The sequence below is a fragment of the Protomyctophum bolini genome (genome assembly GCF_963924005.1).
Source record: "Protomyctophum bolini genome assembly, chromosome: 20".
Lineage (NCBI taxonomy): Eukaryota > Metazoa > Chordata > Actinopteri > Myctophiformes > Myctophidae > Protomyctophum > Protomyctophum bolini.
The window spans coordinates 1,518,274-1,545,389 of record NC_137881.1 but is presented as its reverse complement, the minus strand read 5'-3'; the positions used below and the strand labels follow the sequence as shown (position 1 = coordinate 1,545,389).

At 45.6% G+C, this 27,116-nt stretch overlaps 2 protein-coding genes across 2 annotated transcripts in view; one reads left to right on the top strand and one right to left on the bottom strand.

Annotated features, from left to right (window-relative positions):
• The window catches only part of ctsz (cathepsin Z), a 471,668-nt gene that overhangs the window by 353,786 nt on the left and 90,766 nt on the right, over positions 1-27,116 (bottom strand). The gene's annotated exons all lie outside the window — the stretch shown is intronic.
• vamp3 (vesicle-associated membrane protein 3 (cellubrevin)) lies at positions 219-25,745 on the top strand. Its single transcript, XM_080792602.1, has 5 exons — positions 219-295; positions 20,300-20,384; positions 20,877-21,035; positions 22,495-22,546; positions 25,694-25,745. Coding segments are annotated over exons 1-5 (315 nt in total). The 5' UTR covers positions 219-293; the 3' UTR covers positions 25,711-25,745.

The window sequence follows — 27,116 nt, the reverse complement described above, 5'->3', positions numbered from 1 at the left end:
GGGGTCCGTAGCCTAATTATTGTAATTAATGCATGTCAAACTGGGGGGTCCTTGAAATGAGAATGGTTGAACATCACTGATAGCATATCCTTTCAAATGGGGGGTCCGCAGGCTAAAGTATACATCTATTTGGGGGGTCCTTGTCTTGACATGAAAAAGTTTGATAACCACAGTCTGTAAGAAGGGCTTTTTTGTTTTCAGTTCACAGACCTGGCAACCCCCCGTTAGCATTAGCAGCATTAGCTTCCAGAGCTCCAGAGAAGCAGCGTCGCAAGAACTCCTTCTATCAAAACATGTAAGTTCAGCCACGTCTCTAATTAACACTTATATAACCACTAACTACCTAACTAACTATTAACTAGACATAAAGTATTACATCATACAGTATGTCGTCACGTCCAGGCAACAGTTTAATACATAACTGTAATAACAGGAAAAGTATCAACAACGCCCCAAAAGTTTGTCATTCAACAAGTGGAGGAGTTTTAAAAAGCTGAAATCTCTGGGTTTGATCTGCTTTTATAGTGGTTTATTACAGTGATGAGAGTTAGATAAGTGTTCTGTAACTCCGCTGGTTGAAGGAATGACGTTTAAATCATTAATATTTAATCTGTAAAACGGAATGATTGACGATAAGCAGCTAAATGAAGGCCTGACGTCGTTGCACATCCGGTCACACAGTCATATGTTCCATCTCTAGTAGGATGAGGATGTTTTTTAACTCTTTTCATTTCAATGTTTATTTGTTGTTTTTAACCAGTTGGAAACAAAGTGTTTATTTGTTGTTTTTAACCAGTTGGAAACAAAGTGTTTATTTGTTGTTTTAAACCAGTTGGAAACAAAGTGTTTAGTTATTGTTTTAAATCTTTTGGAAACGAAGTGTTTATTTATTGTTTTAAATCTTTTGGAAACAAAGTGCCATGTTTGTATTTTCTAGATAGACAGTCTGTCATCACATGTCAATACATTGTCGACGTTAATTTTAATGACACCGCAGAAGAAACATATTTTGATTGTACACAAATGGAACCTTTTTCCCCTTCCTTTTAAAAATGTTGTCTCACATTGTTATTCATATCAAACGTTTTCATGTCAAGGACCCCCAAATTGACACTAATTAGCCCCGCGGACCCCCCGTTAGAAAACATATGCCAGGGACCCCCATGAGAGAAGGTTTTTACGGCTCTAGCAGTGATTCTCAACCCGTTTAATTTCAAGGACCCCCAGTTTGACCTGCATTAGTTCTACGGACCCCCCCCCCATTTAATGTCATTTCTAATATCTCTGGGACCCCCAATTTATATTGTAAAACCACTGTTAATTTAGGGTGCATTTTGGTTCCATTTGTATACACACACTCTGGGTTACAGACCCACAAGGGTCCATTTGGTTCCTATAACCCATTCTGACCTGAGATCAGATTCATACGAGGTTTCCACGGGACACACACTGGTCTGATGAACCCATTCTGACCTGAGATCAGATTCTAAAAATGTCAGTCGTTCTTCGAATTTTTCAAAAATAGCAGACCTACAAGCTCGTATCGCGCCACTCGGTGGCGCGATATGAGCTTGTAGATCTGCTATTTTTCAATAGCTAAAGCATAACATGATGCTAACACCAAAATGGGTGCCCGGTCAGAATGGGATAATGATCACTTAGCTGGGGACCCCCTGGAACCCCCCCAAGGACCCCATGGGGTCCCTGGACCCCACTTTAAACCAGGGGTTGCAACTTTAGTTTGTATTTTCTAAATAGGCAGTGTGTGTCGTGTCAATAATTGTCAACGTCATTTCCCCCCCCCCCCTTTTTACCTCCTTTATGATGAATTCCTGTTCTGTTCTTTGGCTAAATAGAAGTGTCTATTTGTACGTCTCTGAATGTTTTGATGAATTGAACATGGTGGACCCTGTTGTAAACAAGTGTAATGCTTAATTGGGTCGTCCACTCACAGTTAACAGTCTTTGTATTGAGTTGTACTTGACTTGATACATGTATACTGTAATTCTGCAAACTGTTAATACATATTTCAATCAATCAATTCTACATTCTCTAATTGTGTGTAGACTCTTCTTGTAAATTAAGTAATGCAGATGTTTAACAATAAATTAACTGAGAGTGTAAAATTTTAATTTTACACTCTCAAGAATAAAATATCTAATTAAGGGTCCATTTGGTTACCAACTCTCCATCATTTAGCTGCATGGGGACAACCTGGAACCCCCTCAAGGACCCCTGGTGGTCCCCGGACCACCTGGAACCCCCTCAATATTTATTAACAGTTTGCAGAATTACAGTATACAAGCACAAACTCAATACAAAGACTGTTAACTGTGAGTGGACGACCCAATAAAGCATTACACTTGTTTACAAGAGGGTCCACCTTGCTCAATTCATCATAACAATTGTACAAATATACACTTCTATATAGCCATAAAGGAGGTAAAAAAAAAAGGAAAATAAACGTATACAGTGAGGGGGAAAAGGGGTGGGTGTGGCGCAGAGGGGGATTCAGATTTTACGGGGCCCAGTTTGGAATTGCAGCCGTCCGTATAGGTGCCCTTTGAGAGCGGTTTTGAAGGAGTCGAGGGATTCACATGTCTTAATGACTGTTGGTAGGGCGTTCCACGTTTTGGTGGCATAGGAGCGAAAATAATTCAGTCCCTGACATTTTGACATTTAGCCTCACAGACCCAAAACTAAAGAATAGTGTTTAATCGTTTGATAAGATTCTGTCCACAGTTCCATGCTGTATTTATGTTGGTACCATTAGCAGAGATATCAGGCAAACGTTATAAATATATATATATATATATATATATATATATATATTCAATTATTATACATTATCTAATTGAGTTGGTAACTCAAATATTTTAGTGCAGTCAGTGGTTACTGAAGGGCTTGTAGATCTGTTGTTTTTGGTGAAGAGATTGGGTCTAGAATAGATTGAAAATTAATGCAACTCCAGGTCCGTTTGTATTTCCTGAGTTTAGAGAAAGCCTCGAGTTAACAAACAGGCTGTTTTTTTAAGTCTCTCTCGGGCGTAATATGTCGAAATATATATATATATATATATACACTATTATTCTACATTATCTAATTGAGTTGGTAACTCAAATATTTTAGTGGTTCTTGAAGGTCTATGAACCAAATGAACCCCCTCTGGCTGGCTACAGTCACTGTGTACAACAATAACAAGTGAGGGGTCCATTTGGTTCCATTAGTTATGGGGCTCTCCATAATACCAAATATACTTGCTTCTGGGGGGGGTCCCTCCCTCCAACAACGTATTTTCAGATGGGGGGCCGAATGGAAAGGTTGATAAAACCACTGACATAGAAACAGGTTTTTCAGAAAACTGTCAAAAAGCCTTTTAAAAAGAAAAATGGGCCTCGGGTCTAAATGTGTTTAAAGAGAGAGTTTGTTACTGAACAAACACTATAGCAATGATTACTATAGAACCCACTGCTCAGTGCTCACTGTGTACAACAAGGCAGGGTCCATTTGGTTCCATTTGTACGTCTCTGAGTTCTGAGGGTCCATGAAGTTAAACGGTGTGAGAGCCACCACTGCTCTCTCCAGTTCTCAGTGTTTTTTTAAGTCTCTCTCGGGCGTAATGTGTCAACGTAGATTTATTTGGTGAAACTTGTAGATTTATTTGGTGAAACTTGTAGATTTATTTGGTGAAACTTAAACTTGTACATTTATATTTGGTCACTCACGAGTGAATGGCAGCATGCTCATGAAAAGTGATGACATCAGACACAGAGACCTTAATTTTAGGCCTGACTTCGAAATTTAAAAAAGAAGAGAAAACAACACCCGCTGATACAGAAACATAAGGATGTTTCTGTATCAGCGGGGCTCAATATTTCATGTCAAGGAACCCCAAAAATATGTTGTTCCTTCCAGGGACACTCCAGAAGCAAAGATTTGAGTTAAAAACGTCCACTCTGTAACAATAATACAATATATATTAAAAAGATTTGAGGCACATTTTCACAATTTTTCAAAAATAGCAGATCTACAAGATCGTAGCGCGGCACCGAGTGCCGCGCTACGAGCTTGTAGATCTGCTATTTTTCAATAGCTAAAGTATAACATAATGCTTAAAACACCAAAAGGGGTTCCCGCCCAGAATGGGTTAAGATAAGGTCATTTCATGTCAGCATCAATCCTATACACACACACACACACACACACACACACACACACAACAAGGAACAATCAGTAATGGTTGATGAATGAAATGATGTTATAATTACATTATATTTTCCCCCGTGACTTCACTTGAATCAACTCAGCATAGCTGCAGTTAGTAGGACTTAAAGGCACTGGGAAGAGAAGAGACGCATTTAATTCACTGGCAGCTAAAAGAAGAGATTTGATTCACTGGCAGCTAAAAGAGAGATTTGATTCACTGGCAGCTAAAAGAGAGATTTGATTCACTGGCAGCTAAAAGAAGAGATTTAATTCACTAGCAGCTAAAAGAGAGATTTGATTCACTAGCAGCTAAAAGAGAGATTTGATTCACTAGCAGCTAAAAGAGAGATTTGATTCACTGGCAGCTAAAAGAGAGATTTGATTCACTGGCAGCTAAAAGAAGAGATTTGATTCACTAGCAGCTAAAAGAGAGATTTGATTCACTGGCAGCTAAAAGAGAGATTTGATTCACTGGCAGCTAAAAGAGAGATTTGATTCACTGGCAGCTAAAAGAGAGATTTGATTCACTAGCAGCTAAAAGAAGAGATTTGATTCACTAGCAGCTAAAAGAGAGATTTGATTCACTGGCAGCTAAAAGAGAGATTTGATTCACTGGCAGCTAAAAGAGAGATTTGATTCACTGCTATGATACAGTATGACACAGTATAGTATGACACAGTAGCTGCTATGATACAGTATGACACAGTATAGTATGACACAGTAGCTGCTATGATACAGTACGTGTATATGACACAGTAGCTGCTATGATACAGTACGTGTATATGACACAGTAGCTGCTATGATACAGTACGTGTATATGACACAGTAGCTGCTATGATACAGTACGTGTATATGACACAGTAGCTGCTATGATACAGTACGTGTATATGACACAGTAGCTGCTATGATACAGTATATGACACAGTAGCTGCTATGATACAGTACAGTAGCAGTACAGTAGCTGCTACGATACAGACTCCCAGCATCACAGATCCTCTGATGGCCGTCTTGTTGAAGACAGACTGTATTAGTGTATTCAATCAGAGAACAAGGGAGGTTTAAAGGGGCATTTCGCAGGCATTCCACTTTAGATTTGCTTAATCGCTTCACTGTGGGGTTTTAATCCGAGCCTGACGGACGAGGGAATGATCTAGAAGTAATATTAATAATAACGGATGATTTTAATGTTCTCTCTCTCTCTCTGAGCTCTGTTTCTCTGTCAAAGCAGAGTTAGCCCTCCAAAGGACGAGGATTTGTTCTCCGCTGCAACGGGAATGAACAAGGACTGTGACCTATTCAGAGGCCTTTTGGTGTTTAACCCATTCTGACATGAGATCAGATTCATACGAGGTTTCCACTGAACACACACTGGTCTGATGGACCCATTCTGACCTGAGATCAGATTCTAAAAATGTCAGTCCTTCTTCGATTTAAAAAAAATAGCAGACCTACAAGCTCGTAGCGCGCCACTCGGTGGCGCGCTATGAGCTTGTAGATCTGCTATTTTTCAATAGCTAAAGCATAACATAATGCTAACACCAAAAGGGGTTCCCGTTCAGAATGGGTTAAAAAGCATTATGTTGTACTTTTTGCTGTTGGAAAAAATAGCAGATCTACAAGCTCATAGCGCGGCACCGAGTGCCACCACCCTATGAGCTTGTAGGTCTGCTATTATTTTTATTTTATTTTTATATATCGTGAAAATGTAGGCTCAAATCTTTGAATACCGGTTTTATTCTATCAAAGGACATTTTTAACTCGTGTCTTTGCTTGTGGGGGAGAGGGGAGAGGAGGGGGGTGGTGGGGGGGCATAAATGACACTTGTCATTTATGCTTGTAGATCTGCTGTTTTCTGATTTGCTGCAGTGTTTGTTGGGTCAGACTTGCTCCCGTTGCATTCAGTATACTCTTTCAGAGCGAACGTTTTAACTCAAATCTTTGCTTCTGGGGGAGGGGGGGGGGGGTCCCTGGAACTACATATTTTCAGAAGGGGGTCCGCGCCCCACATACATATCAGTCTGGTGGTCCCTGACATGAAATAGTCATGAGAACCACTGACATATACATATATATATATATATATATATATGTATATACAGTAGAATCGTAGTTTTTTTTTCTTCTGAAAACCGTCATGATTTATGACATTATTTGTAGGATCAGTTCTTGGGTCTAAAAAAGGGGGGATTCCTACCTTGGGGAACCCATTCAGGACGGGAGCCCCTTTCTGTGTTTTTAAAGCATTATGTCACACTTTAGCTGTTGAAAAAAATAGCAGATCTACAAAGCTCGTAGCGCGGCACTCGGTCCCTGGAACAACATGTTTTCAGATGGGGGTCGGCGGCCAATTACAGATAATTGTAACTGGGGGTCCTTGATGTAGAAACATGAGGTTTATCAGATCGGCCTCAGTCCAAAGGGGATAAGAACCTGTGTTAACCCATTCTGAACGGGAACCCATTTCGGTGTTGGCATCATGTTATGCTTTAGCTATTGAAAAATAGCAGATCTACAAGCTCATAGCGCGCCACCGAGTGGCGCGCTACGAGCTTGTAGGTCTGCTATTTTTGAAAAATCGAAGAACGACTGATATTTTTAGAATCTGATCTCAGGTCAGAATGGGGTTAATCAGACCAGTGTGTGTCCAGTGGAAACCTCGTATGAATCTGATCTCAGGTCAGAATGGGGTTAATCAGACCAGTGTGTGTCCAGTGGAAACCTCGTATGAATCTGATCTCAGGTCAGAATGGGTTAAAGGGATAAGAACCTGTTAAAGGGATAAGAACCTGTTAAAGGGATAAGAACCGGTCTACAAGCTTAATACAAGAACTGTGATCTTTGCCCAAAGAGCCCCGAAAAAAATAGACATTTCGTATAATCGAACGTATAGGTCTAAATGGTGTTAAATTTAGCTGGGGAAGCCCACCCTCCTCACGGACCCCCTGGAGTGTCCCCCCTCCCCCCCTCCCCCCTCTCCCCGGGTCACACTTTAAGAACCTTAGACGTGTCAGAGTATTGATAAACATGGAGGAGTCTTCACGGAGCGGCAGGAGGTTTACTGAGACAATGGAAGGAAGTCTGCTCTTTATGACCTGCATCCTCCTGGCCTCGCACACACACACACACACACACACAGTCACGCACGCACACACACACACACACACACACAGTCACGCACGCACACACACACACACACACACACACACACACACAGTCACACACACACACACACACACACACACACACACACACACACACACACACACACACACAGTCACACACACACACACACACACACACACACACACACACACACACACACACACACACACACACACACACCACCTCCTGACCTCCGCAGTCCAAACTCAACTTCAATGACAAAAGAACACGTTCTGTTCAAATGCTTATTAAGGCCAGCGCTGTTGCCATGTTTGTCCGCCTGTTACAGGTAACTTTGGGCGTCCTTTTATCCTGTTGCCATGTTTGTCCGCCTGTTACAGGTAACTTTGGGCTTCCTTTTATCCTGTTGCCATGTTTGTCCGCCTGTTACAGGTAACTTTGGGCGTCCTTTTATCCTGTTGCCATGTTTGTCCGCCTGTTACAGGTAACTTTGGGCGTCCTTTTATCCTGTTGCCATGTTTGTCCGCCTGTTACAGGTAACTTTGGGCTTCCTTTTATCCCGGGAGGCCAGCGTGTGTTTCTTTGGGGCTTGTTTAAAAAAAAAGTGTAGTTTGTGCTTTGTACCAAAACTGAGTAAATATTATGTCTTTTTGGTGTTTTAAGCATTATGTTATCATTTTATTTTATCTGAAGAATTGTTAAAATGTGGCGCAAATCTTTGAATATATGTATTTCAGAGCGAACATTTTTAACTAAAATATTGGCTTGTTGGGGGGGGGGGTCCCTGGAACTACATATTTTGAGATGGGGGGTCCGTGGCCCAATAGAGATAATTCTGGGGGTCCTTGACATGAAAAAGGTTGAGCACCAACTGACACATAGAAACATGCAGGTTTTTCAGAAAAATGTTAGGATTTAGAAGCCCTTTTATTTTATTTTATTTTATTTTACTACGCCCTCTTTGTAAAATAGCCCGATCCACACAAGCCACACAGGCTCACAACGTGTCGCGTGGTGAGCTTGTAGATCTGCTCATTTCAAATAGCCGATGTGTACATAATATTTAGGTTCAAAGTTCTGGAGTCATGTAGGTGTGTAGCCTATCCACACTTTTCCTGGGCTGTGTGTGCTCCAGTTCCTGTCGATTTGATCCAATGAAAGCCAATGAAACTGGTCAGATGACCAATGATATCCAATGAAATCAACAGGAACTGGAGCACACACAGACCAGGAAAAGTGTGGATAGTCGATTTTCTTTTTGGGCTTGTTTTTCTAGACCTGGATGCTTACTTCTCTCACAGACTCTGGCATCACTGAATAAACCCCCCACACCCCCCTCCTCCAAATAAGCCCATAGGAAGCAGGACCCCCCCCCTGCTCCCCCCACCCCCTCCTCCTCCTCCATACGAAGCAGAAAGTCTAGAAGGCAGAAGGTTTTAGTCAACGTCACCTCCGGTCAATCTGTGTGACCCGTTGAGACTATAGAGCTGTTACTGAGTCCTAGAGTCAGGGTTGAAATTAAACGGAAACTACCGCGCAAACTACTGCTGCTCCAAAACGGAATACTACAGGATCCTAGCACTGAGGTAATGCATTTAATACTACAGGATCCTAGCACTGAGGTAATGCATTTGATACTACAGGATCCTAGCACTGAGGTAATGCATTTAATACTATAGGATCCTAGCACTGAGGTAATGCATTTAATACTACAGCATCCTAGCAATTCAATTCAATTCAAAGGGCTTTATTGGCATGAGAAAACATACGTTTACGTTGCCAAAGCAGAAAGAACAATACAACAATATACAGCAATACAATCAAAACAAAAATGATGTACATTTGAAGGTCAGAATCTTCAATAGATCAACTTCTGTGTACCAAGATCACTCGATGCAGGTATAGTGCAGGAATATACACAATTATTAGTCTTTAGGGTGGTTGTGTTCCATTTGATATCCTTCTCCCATCACAGCAACTCACAAATCTTGCTGCTGTGTTTGCACATTGTTGTACTTCGCCCAGCAGATATGGGAGTTTTTTGTCATTGGTCATGTTTTCCTAGCACTGAGGTAATGAATTTAATACTACAGGATCCTAGCACTGAGGTAATGAATCCCTGGTCCCTGGAACAACATATTTTGACATGGGGGGGGGTCCCTGGAACAACATATTTTGAGATGGGGGTCCCTGGAACAACATATTTTGAGATGGGGGTCCCTGGAACAACATATTTTGGGGGTCCTTTACATGAAATAGTTTGAGAACCACTGACAGAAACATAGGGTTTTAAGTTTTTAACCCTGTGAGAACCACTGACATAGAAACATATGGTTTTAACCCTGTGAGAACCACTGACATAGAAACATAGGGTTTTAACCCTGTGAGAACCACTGACATAGAAACATATAGGGTTTTAACCCTGTGAGAACCACTGACACAGAAACATAGGGTTTTAACCCTGTGAGAACCACTGACACAGAAACATAGGGTTTTCAGAAAACTGTCAAGATTCAGGATCCTAGCACTAGCACTGAGGTAATTTTGTTTTCGCGTATACATATTACATTTTAGTTTTTTTTTAAATCATTTTTGATTGATTTGTACTTACTTGTACTTTACACAAACCTTCTCTCTTCTGGTCAAATAATGCACATCATTGCGCGAAAAAAGTTTGAGAATTACTGAATTAGAATTTGCACTCAAAATAATGCCAGGTCAACATTAGGTTTAGGTTTATTTATTTAGCACGTAGTACAAAAAAATAGACAATAACATATCAAAGGAAAAATAAATACAATGCAAGGAAGGGCAGAAGCCAGCTGGCTTATTTGGAATCCTTTCCTGTAGGAAGAGGTCATTGGTTTAAAAGTTCATAAAGAACAGTACAAAAGTCTACAAGTTGCATTTAGCCCAGTGCTAAACACTGTATGCCTTACTTAAGGCATAATACATTTAAAAAAAAAGGCTTCTGAAAGAATATATATTCAAAGATCTGTGCCTCATTTTCACAATATGTTTTTGGGTGGGAACCCCTTTTGCTGTTTTAACTAAGCATTATGTTATACTTTAGCTTTTGAAAAATAGCAGACCTACAAGCTCGTAGCGCACCACCGAGTGGCGCGCTATACGAGCTTGTAGGTCTGCTATTTTTGAAATATCGTGAAAATGAGGTACAAATCTTTGAATATATATTCTTTCAGAAGCCTTTTTGTCGACGTCAGCCCCTAAATGGGTCAATAAAGTACTGTACCGGACAGAGTAACTTCCAGGTTGACTCCAGACCAGCGCCGGTCCACTTGGATGCATTTTAGAGAAGCTGTGAACCAGCAGTGTTCACCCGTTCTGACCTGAGATCAGATTCTAAAAATGTCTTACACATCCTGACAGTTTTCTGAAAAAGCTTATGTTTCTGTGTCAGCCGTTCTTCGATTTTTCACAAATAACAGACCTACAAGCTCATAGTAGCACCGGCACGCTATGAGCTTGTAGATCTGCAAACACCAAAAGGGTGTTCCCGCCCAAAATGGGTTAATTTTTTCACAATATTTTAAATTAGTCTGATGTCCTGAAGAAAAGAAAAAAAAGTTGTCTAAATCATGACAATTTTCTGAAAGATTTGAGGCACATTTTAACGATTTTTCAAAAATAGCAGACCTACAAGTTGGCGCGCTATGAGCTTGTAGATCTGCCATTTTTCCATAGCTAAATTATAACCTAATGTATGTAAGCACCAAAATGGGTTAAAAAAAATAACACAATAATTCATGTCGTCAACAAATACAAAACACTATTGGCCCCGTCATCAATCATCCATGCTAAACACCATATCAATTATAATCCCCATATTTATTTATTTTTACTATTTTGAATAACATTTTTGAATAGTTAAAATAGCCGATCTACAAGCTCACAATGTGTAGATACAGATCGGCTAGTTGAACTATTAAAAAAGGGTTTTAAGGATTAGGTTTATTTTTTTAGCATGGATGAAAATAGAAGCCCAATAAAGGAGAAAGAGGGTAAAACAGGTTCAATTATTATTCTTTTCACTGGTGGTTCTTTACAAGGAGGAATCTTAGTTTGACTCTCTCTCTCTCTCTCTCTCTGTGTGTGTGTGTGTGTGTGTGTGTGTGTGTGTGTGTGTGTTAAATTATGACTCTCTGACAGAAATGCCATCTGTGTGTTCTGACTGAGTCAACACAGCTCTAAGTACACACTGAACTACAAAGAAGTATTCACTCTTTTTCACACAGCGCAAACACACACACACACACACACACACACACACACACACACACACACACACACACACACACACACACACACACACACAGTCACACACTGGTGTCATCCAAATCCTCCCCACCTGAAGGAGACGGGTGCAGAGACACCTTGTGACCAGCAGGTGTCAGAGTTGTAGCTGCTATTGATATTTCAAACATGATTTAGTTCACTGGTTCCCAAACTATTTCATGTCAAGGACCCTGAAATAAAGGTATAGGGGAAAGGATAGGTGCTGGGGAAACAGTTTGTACTCGCTCTGGAGTGTCGGTCAGAACACTGGACGATGAGGCAAGATACAGAGTCCAACGGTTTAATGGGAGTTAAGGTGGTAGCGGACAGCATACAGATGCACAGGTATTGCACAGGTATTTCTATGCGTGGGTGTGTGGTTTCTGCAGGATAAACCCAGAAAGGTATAAATCAGCTCTGTATACTGTACTAAAGGGTTTAACACATGAATAGTCAGGTTAACATCAGATAAAACACAATTAACCAAAAATATACACATTTAGCACCGTGGTTACCTTCATAACTTACTACACATACAGCAGTTATTGCTAAACATACAGCAGTTATTAATAATGTTCAAAACACAGGAGTTTCATTCCAAGCCATCACTACATAAACCATAGTTACATTTAAGTTACTAAACTAGAGCGCCCGCGAGGCGGCCTCTGTAGCAGCTGGCAATTATTGGCAATGATTGCATCGCGGATGCAGAGCACTCGCTCATGTAAAGAGGGGAATAATATAGACGGTAAACATACATTCCAAACAAACTGTAAACAATACACAACCCAGGTAAATGCTATGGAATAATCCAGACAGGTAAAACTAGGCTGCAATATCAGGAAATAAACGAAGACAGCCTAAACAGCGTCATGTCCGTGTTGCAGATCAGCGCATGAGTGCACTGACCGGGTCATAAATAAGTGACAGAAAGCACGTTACACTCGGGAATAAATCACAGCAACATGTAACACAACTCACCACTGTTCAATGACGCACACAGGTAAAAGGAAAGTAAAGAACAGGAACAGGAATGTCCGTGGTGAGTTCGTATTGTATAAACTCCGATGGGAGAAAACACCGTCTGTTGTCTTCACGTTGTTTGATCAATAAATGAAAAGGTGGGCGCACTCCCGCTACATGCCTGCGGGATGCGCTCATGCACGCGCTTCGGGAGCGTGCCTCTTGGAACTTTGTAACAGCCGCCCCCACAATTGAGTAGCAATTGTGCTCCCTAAGGAGCAGGCAGGGATGAATCGCCAGGCGAGGGGCTGTCGTTAGGAAGTTCAGGGAGAACGATGAGCCGGACGACCGGGCGAGTGTAGACACGATCTCCGATCTTCACTTCCGCTGATCTGACTCTTCCATCTGCGCCAGGGTTCACTTTGGTGACACGGCCGATGGACCAAAGTGCACGAGGCAGTTGAGGGTCTGCCATCATAACGACGGTGTCCACTGCGAGGTTATCCGCTGACTTCTGCCACTTCTGCCGTGGTTGCAGGCTTGGCAGGTAGTACCTGACAAACCTAGACCAGAAGTGATCCATCAGGACTTGACTCTGCCTCCAGCGCTTACGGCTCAGGAGCTCCGATTGCGGGTAGACCACTGGAGGTAGGGAACTGCTAGGCCGCCCCATGAGAAGGTGATTTGGGGTGATAGGGTCAAGGTCAGAGATGTCCGATGAGACGTAACCTAAAGGCTTCGAATTCAGGATCCCTTCCACCTCTATCAAGACGGTCCGGAGGACCTCCTCTGTGACAGTCTGCGCTCCGATCGTGGCTCTGAGTGTAGACTTAACGGAGCGGATCTCACGTTCCCACACTCCTCCAAAGTGTGGGGAAGCTGGTGGATTGAAATGGAACTCAATCCGGTTCTTGGCAAGGATCTCCTTCAAATCAGGGTGCATATCCGCAAAGGCCGTAGCCAACTCCTTATCGGCCCCTCGGAAGTTCGTGCCCTGGTCTGAAAAAAGCTCAGCCGGGGTTCCACGGCGAGCAGTAAACCTTCGGAGAGCCATGAGGAAGGCATCGGAGTCGATGGAGGTCAGGAGCTCCAGATGCACGGCTCGTGTTGTGAGACATTTGAAAATGAGACCCCACCTCTTCTCTGTCCGACGTCCTACCTTAACCTGGAAGGGCCCGAAGCAGTCCATGCCGGTGGAATGGAAAGGTGGCTTGAACAGGCGGAGTCGGGCAGGTGGCAAGTCAGCCATGAAAGGAGCTGAAGGCTTAGCTCTCCATCTTTGGCACTCTGGGCAGGAGTGTTGTTGTTTCCTGATGGCTTCGCGTCCGCGTAGAATCCAAAAGGAGCGCCTGAGTTCAGCGAAGACTCGCTCAGGCCCAGGATGACGTAGTCGGCAGTCAAAGTCTCTGATCAGCAGCATAGCCACACGGTGGTGCGGATCCAGGACGACAGGATGTGCTGCTGAAGGATCGAGCTCTTCTGCACGGCGCAGCCTGCCTCCGACTTTGATAAGTCCAGTGGCGGTGTCGAACTCCGGGGACAAGGTGATAAGACGACTGGTGGTAGGCACAGACTTGCCTGCCCGCAGTAGAGCGTAGTCATCAGGGAAGCAGTCGATCTGAGCTCGTTGTAGGATGAGACTTTCGGCCTGCTGGTACATGGCTGCGGAAGGTGATGCCCCTTGGCCAGCCGCCCCGTGGAGCTGCTCCGCCGTGGCGTTGACCAAATCTTTCCATGTGTCGTACTTTTCTGGATCCGGCACAGCTGGGTCTGGACGAATAGCGGTCAACCCACAGAACAGGGATCGGCGAAGCTCTGAGGTATCCTTGACTGACTCACTCACCGGAGACTTGGGCCACTCGGCTGGTGGCTGCAACAGGAAGGGAGGTCCATCACTCCATCGATTGGGTCCAGCCAGGTCCACCAAGGGTTTCCCTCTGGTTAGATCGTCAGCAGGGTTGGCAGCTGAGTTGACGTATCTCCAGGGTTCAGAGCCTGTGAGTTCCTGCATCTCAGCTATCCTGGTCCCCACAAAGACCTTAAACCGACAGGAGTCGGACTGCAGCCAGGTGAGCACTGTTGTCGAGTCAGTCCAGAGTATGGTCTCTCGGATAGGCAGAGTGAGCTCAATCTTCAGCAACTTGGCTAGCTGGGCCCCAGTGAGAGCGGCACAGAGTTCCAGCCTAGGAATGGAATGTTGCTTCCGTGGTGCGACCCTTGACCTGGCCATCAGGAATGCCAAGTTGATGTTGCCTTCACGGTCTTCAGTGCGTAGGTAAGCCACCGAGCCATAGGCCTGCTCAGAGGCGTCACAAAAGATGTGGACATCATGGGTTGCATCTGGATGATCCATCCGGGCAGGAACATAGCAGCGAGGCAGGCTTATCTTGGGCAGGGAAGAGAGTTCGGTTACCCAGGTGTTCCATGCTGCCAAGAGCTCCTCAGGAAGCAGCGGGTCGTCCCATTCTCTTGGCTTGTCCCAAAGGCGCTGAACAAGGACCTTGGCCCTCGTGGTGAAGGGAAGGAGGAGACCCAAAGGGTCATACTGGCTGGCCAGCACGCGGTATACGTTACGCATGGTAGGTGGACCGTGGTCCACCGTCCGCTGCTTGTAGCCGAGGGCATCAGAAGTGCAATGCCATTGCAGACCAAGGGTGCTCTCTTGTATGTCCACACGGTCTTGGGAGAGCCAGAGTTCTGTATTGCTAGAGAGCGCTGCCTGGGGCAGGTGACTGACCACGGAGGGAACGTTGCTGGTCCACTGTCTGAGCTCAAACCCTCCAGAGGAGAGGAGAGCTCGTAGCTTATCCACCAACTGTCTGGCGTCCTCTGCTGAGGGTAGGCTCTGCAGGCAGTTGTCGACGTAGAAGCATCTTTCCACGGAGAATCTGACGTCTTCACCTGGGCTGCTGTTGTCAGTAACATGCCGCTGGAGGGCAAAGGTGGCACAGCAGGGTGAGCAGGTTGTGCCGAAGGGTAGCACTTGCCACTCGTAGATGTCAGGAGGCATGTCTCTCTTGAGGTCGCGCCACACAAACCTTAGGAGTGGCCTGTCTTCGGGCAGGAGCCGGACCTGATGAAACATGCCCTTAATATCACCGCTAATGGCTACGCTGTGTTGACGAAAGCGTAGCAACACCCCCAGGAGAGAAGGACCGAGGGTAGGTCCAGGGAGGAGAGCGTCGTTGAGGTTCAGACCTTTGTACACATAAGAGCAATTGAAGACGATGCGGTTCTTCTGGTTATGCGACACCATGTGGTGGGGTATGAACCACGATTCCCCCTGGTCCGCCCTCTCCGGAGTGGTCAGCTTGGTGACTGAGCCTGCGACTTCAAGCTTGCTGATCTCAGCTTCGTAGGCTGTGGCCTTGTCCGGGTCCTTCATGAGCCGCCGCTCGGTGCTCCTAAGACTCGGCATTACGGCTTCTGGAGAGGCTTGGAAGTGGGGTGCAGTCTTCCTCCTGAGCATGGGCGTGGCGTAGCGGTAGATACCATCAACGTTGACACGTACCGTTCTGTTCTCCAGGAGAGCGATGGCCTCGTGATCTTCCTTTGACCGTGTCACCAACTTCTCATTACGAAAAGGTAGCGTATCAACCTGCCAGAGTCGCTCAACATTACGGAGAAGTTCTGTTGTAGCAGGGTTGGTGGAAGTAAAGAGGCAGTTCTGTGACTGGCAGTACTGTGGCAGTTCCCTGGCTGGGCCCTGCAGGGTCCATCCGAGGTTGGTCTTGATGGCTGCAGGTCCCCCTGGTGGTCCGCAGCGCACTGGCTCAATTGGTGTGATTAGGTGGGTCTGATCGCTGCCAATGAGCAGTAGAGGGCTGACTCCGTCAAAGGACTCCAGGGGCAAACCCCTCAGGTGCTTGTACTTCCTTTGTAGGGCAGACACGGGATAGGAATGGTCCGCAAGGCTCAGGTTCTCGGAGGTAAAGGCACCCTCAATGTGGTATAGCTGTTGAGGGTGAGAAACTGGAGAGATCTTGAAGGAGACGTTGGCTCCATGGATAACCTCGATGTCCTGCCTGACCGTTCTCAAGGGCAAATCTTCAGGGGTGCCCCGCAGACCCAGTTTGGCAGCGGCAGTAGATAGAAGCACAGTGCGTTCGGAGCCGTCGTCAAGGACTGCATACGTGTCTAAGGTGCGGTTCTCAGAATGTAGCTGGACTCTGATGACCTTCAGGAAGACACGACTGCAGTCGGCTGGCCTGCCCAGATACAAGGACGTCTGGGCGGCTATGACCGGGTTATCCTTCGCATTCACGTTGTGCAGAATCTGAAGGTGCTTCTCCTGACAGATGTTACACGGCTTCTTCAGGTTGCACTGCTCAGGAGAGTGTGCTCGACCACATCTATGGCATCGCTTGTTATCCTTCAGCCATTTGGCGATCTGCTCCATTGTGAAGGACTTGAAGGTATCGCACTGACTGAGGAAGTGCTCTGTACCGTCGCAGTAGGGGCAGAACGGTTTAGGCTTGTTCTTCTTGCCTTTCTCCCCAGTAGAGGATTTGACGGATGGAGCAGGATTGGCTTGCGAGGGGTTTTCAGCGCCGTGGAGGATGGTCGCTGTCCTAGGATGGGCAAAAGGCTCCTTCCGTTGTGCCTGCTTGTGGGAGACAGGCTTCTCCTTCTTGTCATTAGGCTGCTCCTCATTGCCCTGGCACCAGGCTTCATACTGGAGCCACTGGGAGAACTCAAGGAGGGTGTAGATGTTCCCGGGTTTGTGAAACATCTGTCTGCGGAAGGCTGCGCGCAGCTCAGTAGGTAGTTTCCCCAGGAGCCTTGCCACATGTGACCCGCAGCTTAGTTCGATATCCCCCTCGGGGCCGAGGGTCTGTAGTATGCCCACCAGGGCACGGATCTGCAGAGCGAACTTCTCAAAAGCTGCGGTGTCTCCCCGCCTTATGTCAGGGGAATCCATCACTTGGGTTATCTTCTTCAAGGCCAGCATGTGAGGTTGCCCGTATTTCTCAGTTAACGCCCACATAGTATCAGTGTATGGAGTAGCTGAATTCAGGTAAGAGTCGGCAATAAGGCATGCGTCCTCCAGCTTCAGGTGGTCCACAAGGATTTGATACTTGAAGAGCTCGGTACCGTCGGGTGGCAAGAGATTCTCCAAGGCGATCTTGAGTCGGGCGAATTCTCCAGGGTCCCGATGGACGAAACACGGTATGCTTGGCTTTGGTCCACGGTAGCTCCTCTCATGACCCGATGATGGCAATAGCTGGGGATTGCCTCGAGGTGTATGGGCTTGAGCAGGGGTACGCATGGAGGCATAAGCCTGAGTGGGAGGCCTTGATTGAGCCTGCGTTGCCTGAGGATACATAGGAGACTGAGGACGTGAAGTAGACCAGGGATATGAGGCCGTCGCTCTAGGTGGCGGCGGGTAAGCAGACCAGCCTTGGTGGTCAGGCAGCTGCGGTGCAGGATAAGAACCGTACTGATAGGTTCCCGCGGCAGCAAGGTTAGCCTGAACCGGATAGCCCTGAGGTGGCTGTTGCTGATCATGGTATGGGGAATGTGTAGAGGGGGATGTCATGAGGCTCTTCATTGTCTGCAGCTCACGCATCATCCTCTCCATTTGTTTCATCATGGCATCTGCAGGTCCCTCTGGTTCCCGATGTGCTCTCCCGTAGGAGGCAGGATTGTAGCCTCTATCGTCAGGTGCATGCCTTGGATGTTCAGCGCTGGACTCATGGTATCCTCCCACGTAGGGGACAGGATCGTAGCCTCTGTCGGCAGGCACATGTCTTGCACGTACAGCGCTGGGCTCATGGTATTCTCCCACGTAGGGGGCAGGATCGTAGCCTCTGTCGGCAGGCACATGTCTTGCACGTACAGCGCTGGACTCCTGATGGGTCGACATATGGGGTTGGTTGATCACAGGTGCATAGGCCGTTGCTTGGGCCGATAGAGCATACCTCTCGTTAGAGGCTGCTTGCTGGTTTGGCGGCAAACTGACCCGTTCTTCCACCGTTCTTGGTGGCCGGTTATCAGACTGCCTGGTCGACCTGGAGCTGAGTTGGGCCTCTTCAAGGTCGTCACGGTAGTCATCATGACCGCTCGCTGCAACTAATGCTGCCATGTTGAATAAGTTCAGTAGATTGTTCGTCCTCCTTTCCGGTGAGGACTCCTCTTCTACTCCTTCTTCTCCTGGCGTATCTGTATGCTGTGCTACATGATGTAAATCGGGTGCAGATTTACGTCTGAGGCGTCCCAGAACGTAGTCTGTGAGGTGGCTTGGGGGTTGAGTCAGACGTTTAGGTCGAACAGACCGTTCGGGGACGTCAGTCTCAGGACCGGTAGACTCCATTATAACCCAGGGTGAGCACAGCTATCCGGCTCGAAGACCACAATGAAATAAAGGTATAGGGGAAAGGATAGGTGCTGGGGAAACAGTTTGTACTCGCTCTGGAGTGTCGGTCAGAACACTGGACGATGAGGCAAGATACAGAGTCCAACGGTTTAATGGGAGTTAAGGTGGTAGCGGACAGCATACAGATGCACAGGTATTGCACAGGTATTTCTATGCGTGGGTGTGTGGTTTCTGCAGGATAAACCCAGAAAGGTATAAATCAGCTCTGTATACTGTACTAAAGGGTTTAACACATGAATAGTCAGGTTAACATCAGATAAAACACAATTAACCAAAAATATACACATTTAGCACCGTGGTTACCTTCATAACTTACTACACATACAGCAGTTATTGCTAAACATACAGCAGTTATTAATAATGTTCAAAACACAGGAGTTTCATTCCAAGCCATCACTACATAAACCATAGTTACATTTAAGTTACTAAACTAGAGCGCCCGCGAGGCGGCCTCTGTAGCAGCTGGCAATTATTGGCAATGATTGCATCGCGGATGCAGAGCACTCGCTCATGTAAAGAGGGGAATAATATAGACGGTAAACATACATTCCAAACAAACTGTAAACAATACACAACCCAGGTAAATGCTATGGAATAATCCAGACAGGTAAAACTAGGCTGCAATATCAGGAAATAAACGAAGACAGCCTAAACAGCGTCATGTCCGTGTTGCAGATCAGCGCATGAGTGCACTGACCGGGTCATAAATAAGTGACAGAAAGCACGTTACACTCGGGAATAAATCACAGCAACATGTAACACAACTCACCACTGTTCAATGACGCACACAGGTAAAAGGAAAGTAAAGAACAGGAACAGGAATGTCCGTGGTGAGTTCGTATTGTATAAACTCCGATGGGAGAAAACACCGTCTGTTGTCTTCACGTTGTTTGATCAATAAATGAAAAGGTGGGCGCACTCCCGCTACATGCCTGCGGGATGCGCTCATGCACGCGCTTCGGGAGCGTGCCTCTTGGAACTTTGTAACAGACCCCCAAATGGCCCCCCCGAAGGATCCGACATGGCCGCCCCACCCCTCCAGAAGGCTCCAACATGGCCGCCCCACCCCTCCAGAAGGCTCCAACATGGCCGCCCCACCCCTCCAGAAGGCTCCAACATGTCTCTCCTCTCCCCTCCAGGTCCCAGAAGGCTCCAGCATGGCCGCCCCACCCCTCCAGAAGGCTCTAACATGTCTCTCCTCTCCAAAAGGCTCCAACATGGCCGCCCCACCCCTCCAGAAGGCTCCAACATGGCCGCCCCACCCCTCCAGAAGGATCCAACATGGCCGCCCCACCCCTCCAGAAGGCTCTAACATGTCTCTCCTCTCCCCTCCAGGTCCGCCCCACTCCCAGAAGGCTCCAACATGGCCGCCCCAGGAGGCAACAGGCGCCTGCAGCAGACACAGGCCCAGGTGGACGAGGTAAGAAACCTTCTGACCGCGGGGCGCCCGCTGGCCTAGCGGTCCAGGCACATCAGGCCACATAGAGGCTCTGGCCTGACAGCGCGTTGCGTGTTCGAGTCCCGTTCATGATGACCGTTGCTGCGTCTCTCTCCCCCTCTCTCTCTCCTCTCTCTCTCCCCCAGACCTACAAGTTACGCTATGAGCTTGTAGATATGCCATTTTTCCAATAGCTATAGTTTAACATAATGCTTAAAACACCAAAAAAGGGGTTCCCGCCCAGAATGGGTCAACCCATCAGGTGTCTGTTTTCTGATGAGAGCAAATTGTCGTACTAAAATGTTGATGTATTGTACTACAAACCTGTGTGTGTGTGTGTGTGTGTGTGTGTGTGTGTGTGTGTGTGTGTGTGTGTGTGTGTGTGTGTGTGTGTGTGTGTGTGTGTGTGTGTGTGTGTGTGTGTGTGTGTGTGTGTGCGTGCGTGCCCCTGTGTGTGTGTGTGTGTGTGTGTAGGTGGTGGACATCATGCGTGTGAACGTGGACAAGGTTCTGGAGCGGGACCAGAAGCTGTCGGAGTTGGACGACCGGGCCGACGCGCTCCAGGCCGGAGCGTCTCAGTTTGAGACCAGCGCCGCTAAGCTGAAGAGGAAGTACTGGTGGAAGAACTGCAAGGTACGCACACACACACACACACACACACACACACACACACCACACACACACACAGGGGCACGCACACACACACCACACACACAGGGCCGCCAAGCTGAAGAGGAAGTACTGGTGGAAGAACTGCAAGGTACACGGCACAATTCGGTCGACCAAAAAAATTGGGTATTTTGTTTGAATTGTTTTAAGAGAGAGGCAGGCAGGCAGACAGACAGACAGACAGACAGACAGGCAGGCAGACAGACAGACAGACAGACAGACAGACAGACAGACAGACAGACAGGCAGGCAGGCAGGCAGGCAGACAGACAGACAGACAGGCAGGCAGGCAGGCAGGCAGACAGACTAGTCGCTGAATGAATGTAGCCAGTAGTACTAATGCAGTTTTACAGCTCTAGGCCGGGCTTTCTATAGCTAGTCTAGCCGCAATTTGCAACTCTAGATTTTTTTAATAATGTGATGAATCTAGAGTTGCAATACCCTCCATTGACTCCCCACTCATCCAGTTTGGTTTGTGATCTGCTTGTCTTAAACAACGTTAAACTCACCAACATTGCAGCTGTAGTCCAAGCTTGAATTATCCTCTTTCAATCTGCCGAGCTTGTTTTTCATAAAAAACCTTAAAGATTATCTAGTACACAGCAAGCTAAAAGAAATCAACACACCAGCACGCCAGGGACCAGAATACTTCAAACCCAAACAATTAGTAAAAAATAGAACCACAAAACGCGTCTTAGAGATTAAACAACAAATAACAGCCAGAACCAGCAACTGCATTTATTTAATCACATGTGAAAAATGTGGTTTACAATATGTCGGAGAGACGGGTAAAACAATAGGTACTAGGCTGGGATGACACAGATACAATATTAACAATGCCAAAAAGACAACCACAAGATTGGTGCAACATTTCATGGCTCACGGCATTGAAGCTCTAAAATGCGCTGGACTTCAACACAATCCTAACTGGACAGTTTTAGGACAAAGACGTTTTAATGAAAAACAGTGGATTAAGAACCTCAACACGGATTTTCCTGGAGGCTTAATTAAACATGCCTAAAATCAGATCTTGAACACAACAAAACTTAAACTCAGGATTAAACTGGAGAAATCTAAAAGTGATTGGATCAGACTTCCTTCGGATACATGGCGAATGCATTTATTCCTTGCATTGTGCCTACACATGTTGCGACCGCAGGTCGCAACATGTGTAGGCACAATGCACTGAAGTCTTTTAATTCCCCCCCACAACACAGCGTCACAGATCACAATGTTTTAACCATAATACTAAAATTAATACAATATCTAAACTTGAATTGGATTGCAATGCAATGCAATGATGTAATGTGTATGAATGGAACGGGCCATTTCCAGGGCCAGGGCCATTGAACGAGTACATTTGGTAACTTTGTGTGTGTGTGTGTGTGTGTGTGTGTGTGTGTGTGTGTGTGTGTCCTCTGCAGATGTGGGCCATCCTGATCGCTGTGATCCTCATCATCCTGATCATCATCATTAGTAAGTAACCAATCAGGACTAGGGGGTTGTCCTGATCTAACCAATCAGGACTAGGGGGTTGTCCTGATCTGAAATCGGGGGCCGAGATCGATCACGTCATTTTCCAATGATCGGAAATCACACCGGGAGCCAGAAAACGTGGTCGGGGAATGTGTTCCCTATAGTGTCAACTTTATATCCATAGCCAACATTATAATGTTTATCATTAAATAGAACGCTGTGGGTGCTGGCGGCGTGTTTCCTCCTCCGCGTCATCAGTGCCCATACGCGAAGGCGGGGTTCGCGAAAGGGCCTTTCTGTGTGGAGTTTGCATGTTCTCCCCGTGTCCCCTAGGGTAGGTACCCTCACAAAAACATGCAGTAATCCTGGTCACTAAACTGCCTCCCCCTGGCCAGCCGGGGCGCCTGATGGAGGGGAAAGGAACTGGTTGGAATAACGTGTTCCTTCCACGCGCTGTCACCTCTGTCAGGTGTAAAGGAGCAACTTGGACACTCAGGCATGAAGGAAGCATGAGTTCAAGTCCGTTGCTCTCCCCTTGTCCCCCATATAGGGGGACTAGGTTGGTCTCCCCTTGTCCCCCATATATGGGGACTAGGTTGGTCTCCCCTTGTCCCCCATATATGGGGACTAGGTTGGTGGAGGGTGTGTAGAGCCCAGGATCACAGTAGATGATTGACACAGGGGTGAAAAATGGGTTACAAAATCGTGGGATAAAAATAAATAAATAAATAGAACGCTGTTTAAACCATTCCGGACGGGAACCCCTTTTGGTGTTTTAAGCATTAAGTTGTACTTTAGCTGTTGAAATAATAGCAGATCTACAAGCTCATAGCGCGCCACCGAGCTTGTAGGTCTGCTATTTTTTTTTAAATATCGTGAGAATGTGGAGCAAATCTTTGATCGTTTTTAACTCAAATCTTTGCTTCATGGGGGGGGGGGTCCCTGGAACTACATATTTTCAGATGGGGGTCGGCGGCCAATTACATATAATTCTGGGGGTCCTTGACATGAAATAGTTTGAGAACCACTGACATAGAAACATGAGGGTTTTTCAGAAAGTTGTCATGATTTAGAAGACTTTTTTTTTTTTTTTAATTTCGTTTTTGCCCTCAATGTTTTTTGAAAATAGCAGATCTACAAGCTCACGACACGTCGTGACCCCGCCATGCGACCTGTTGTCGTGAGCTTGTAGATCTGCTGCTATTTCCAAAATAGCCGATTTATTTTTAACATGTTTTAAAACCCTTTTGTTTTTCTCCGTCGTTTTTCTCCTGGGCCTGTTTTTTTTTTCGTAGACCTGGACGATTATTTCTCGTGCAAAATCTGGCGCCGTTGCACCCCGCCTCCTCTCGGCCAGAGATACGCTCTGCTCCAGTTGGTCGATACGGGGTTTCCACGCTCGTGAAATTCCTGGAAATATGTTGACTGAATTTTGTTGTGAAATGAGGTGATATAATTTGTTCAAAAAAATGTGTGGGAAACCCTGTCATTATATCCAACGACATTTAAAAATAAATAAACTCGGCAACAGAAGTTCGGAAACTTATTAACATTGGTTCTTTATTTCTCTAAAAACCAATTGGTATTTTATTGTATTTTGTATCGTTTTAATCGTTGATTAGTCCCCTTTACAACGAGGTACACATTGTACGGATCGGGTGTTCGTGGAATGAGCAACACGGCTCAACGTGAGGGTAGCGCCACCCTGTGGAATGAATGAGCAACACAGCTCAACGTGTGACCAGGGGGGCAGTCAGACAGATATTTTGTGAAGCCACTGAGGAAATCGGGATTTCCTGAAAGTTCATATAATGGCGCTGTCATTGGGCTCAAAAAAAACCCATAGCCCCATAGAAGTCCATGTATTTGGGCCCAACTTCACCTAGACTGTATTACCTTAATAAACATGGTCATGAATACTTTCTGCTTCCAGTCACTAGTTTAAAGTCTCATTTCTAATGTCATAATATTCTTTTTGGAAAATTATGGTCCCATTAATTAAAAAAATGACCATAAAATCGCGTTTGTTCTGAGGGGCGTGGCTACCGTTACAGTCTATGATCGGGATCCCCCACCCACTCGAGTCAAAATAAAAACCAACAGAGAAGAAGGGGGGGGGGGGGGGGGGGGGGGTTTAAGTCCTGCCTCGTTGTCTGGGCCAGCCAATGGGCTCAGCTGGGCCCAAACGGATCTAGAAAGATGGGTGATTTACAGTGCAAGGAATTACAGGCTTCATTCTGACCTGAGATCACATTCATACGAGGTTTCCACTGGACACACACTGGTCTGATTAACCCATTCTGACCTAAGATCAGATTCTAAAAAATGTCAGTCGTTCTTCGTTTTTTCGCATTTTTATTTTTCAATAGCTAAAGCACTGATGATGCCAACGCCAAAATGGGTTCTCGTTCAGAATGGGCTAACAATGCAGTTGAACAACAGAATTAATGTTACAAATTACAGTTGACTGAAAAGGTTTGAGCTGAAGACGAAGGTTATTACGCCCACAATATTAATGTTTAAAATAATAATCACTATAGTTGGAGATAAAGGGAAACAAAAATAACTCAAAGCAAAAGGAAAACCCATTTTCAACGATGCCGTTTCTTAAGATTTCCATAATAACAAAAATATACATTTTAGGCGTTTTTTACATCAGACAGAGGAATATAATAATATGTTATATTTCCATTTATTTTTATTGGCACACACCTTTTTTTTTTGATCAAAGATTTTTTATTAATTTTTCACACATGAAAATATTATACAACATTCCCCCCCCCCCCCCCCTCTCCTCCCCCCAGAGTTCACGCTCTGAAAGAGCCACAACCCCCGGTATCTTGCACCATATGAAAATAAAAGGCACATACAAATATACATAGACATAATAGAATAATAGAAGTATTGGCACACCTTCTGATGAAGGCTGCATAGCCGAGTATACCTTGTCCCCCCCGCTTGTTTAAATTTTTGGATGTGCTACCTTTTTGGAATTTTTGGAATTCCTATCTTTTTTTTATGTATACTTGATTTGGGTTTGCCACTCCACTGAAAGCCATTTGCTGATGCGCAGCCTCTTTTTCTCATTTATGTTATTATAATATGCCTTCTACTAATTGACTAATTGTTGTCTCTCTTCCTTTACAGTCTGGAGCCAGTCATAAAGGAGAGGGGGGGGTGGTGGTGGGGGAGGGGGGGGTGGGGGGGGGGAGAGGCGGGGTGGAGGAGCGATTTGATGAAGAAGAGGAGGAGGAGGAGGAGGAGGAGGAGCCGTGCAGACTGGATGAAGATCAACTTCGTTGGTGCCTTAATTTATACTGCGTCTCACGACGGCCGGCCGGCCGAGCGAGTGCTCTCGCTCGCTCGCTCTCCTCAAACGGCCCGATCCACAAGCTCACCGCGCGCTGCGTCCGCGGCGCGCGGTGAGCTTGTAGATCTGCTGTTCTGGAGGTCTGTGATTTGCCGACGGACGGTTGTCGTACAGTTTTAAAGTGGTGTTTAAATGGTGGGACTTTTTTTTTTTTTTTAGTGCCTGAAAATAACTGAGCTCCACAAAACCTTCTCTGCCGCGCAGTCTTCATTCCTGGTCCTTCTGTGTGTGTGTGTGTGTGTGTGTGTGTGTGCGTGTGTGTGTGTGTGTGTGTGTGTGTATTGTGTATAGACAGATATGTGCGTGCGTGCGTGCGTGCGTGCATGCACTGGTGTGCATGTGTATAGACAAGACATGCGCGCGCGTGTGTACATATAAATTGTGTGTTTCAACAATCCCCCCCCCCCCCCACCCTAAAAAAAACCCGACACCACACCAGACCTCCAGAACAAGTGGTGTAACATTATTATACCATGCCAAAGAAACACTACATTTATTCATATTTATCATCATCTGAACACCTTTTGTTTCATGATAACGTCGACCAATAAATCCTATATTATCGCTTTGATGATTCAATATCACAACAAAGCACACAAGAATATAATATAATGTCATGTATTTATTTCAAAGGTTTGGTGTTGTGGTGGGGGAACCCTCTCTAGTAGCTATAGTTCTGTGCTATAGTTCTGTCCTCTCTAGTAGCTATAGTTCTGTTCTATAGTTCTGGTCATCAGTAACTGATCGATTACATAATCCAGCCTCACACATTGATTGGTTCAGGACCAGGAAGTGAAGAACACTGTTTTAAAAAAACGCCTCAAATGTTGTTTTTCTTTTTTTCTCTTTTCTTCCTTTTTTCTCATGTTTTTAATATATATTCGTGCCAAGGTGTGTGTGTGTGTGTCTTCGGTTTTCACTGTAACTCCAGTAATGGTCCCTTTCTCACACACACTAACATCGTGCGTGTGTGAGAAAGGGACACATTAATTTTCCCCCCATAGACGTTTCATAAAGTATTTATTTAACCCATTCTGACCTGAGATCAGATTCATACGAGGTTTCCACTGGACACACACTGGTCTGATTAACCCATTCTGACCTGAGATCAGATTCTAAAAAATGTCAGTCGTTCTTCGATTTTTCAAAAAATAGCAGATCCACAAGCTCGTAGCGCGCCACTCGGTGGCGCGCTACGAG

Bases quoted from the DNA above. Each gene is read 5' to 3' on its own strand.
- vamp3 (XM_080792602.1), top strand. The intron at 20,385-20,876 runs GTAAGAAACCTT...GTGTGTGTGTAG, and splicing joins CACAGGCCCAGGTGGACGAG to GTGGTGGACATCATGCGTGT. The intron at 21,036-22,494 runs GTACGCACACAC...TGTCCTCTGCAG, and splicing joins ACTGGTGGAAGAACTGCAAG to ATGTGGGCCATCCTGATCGC.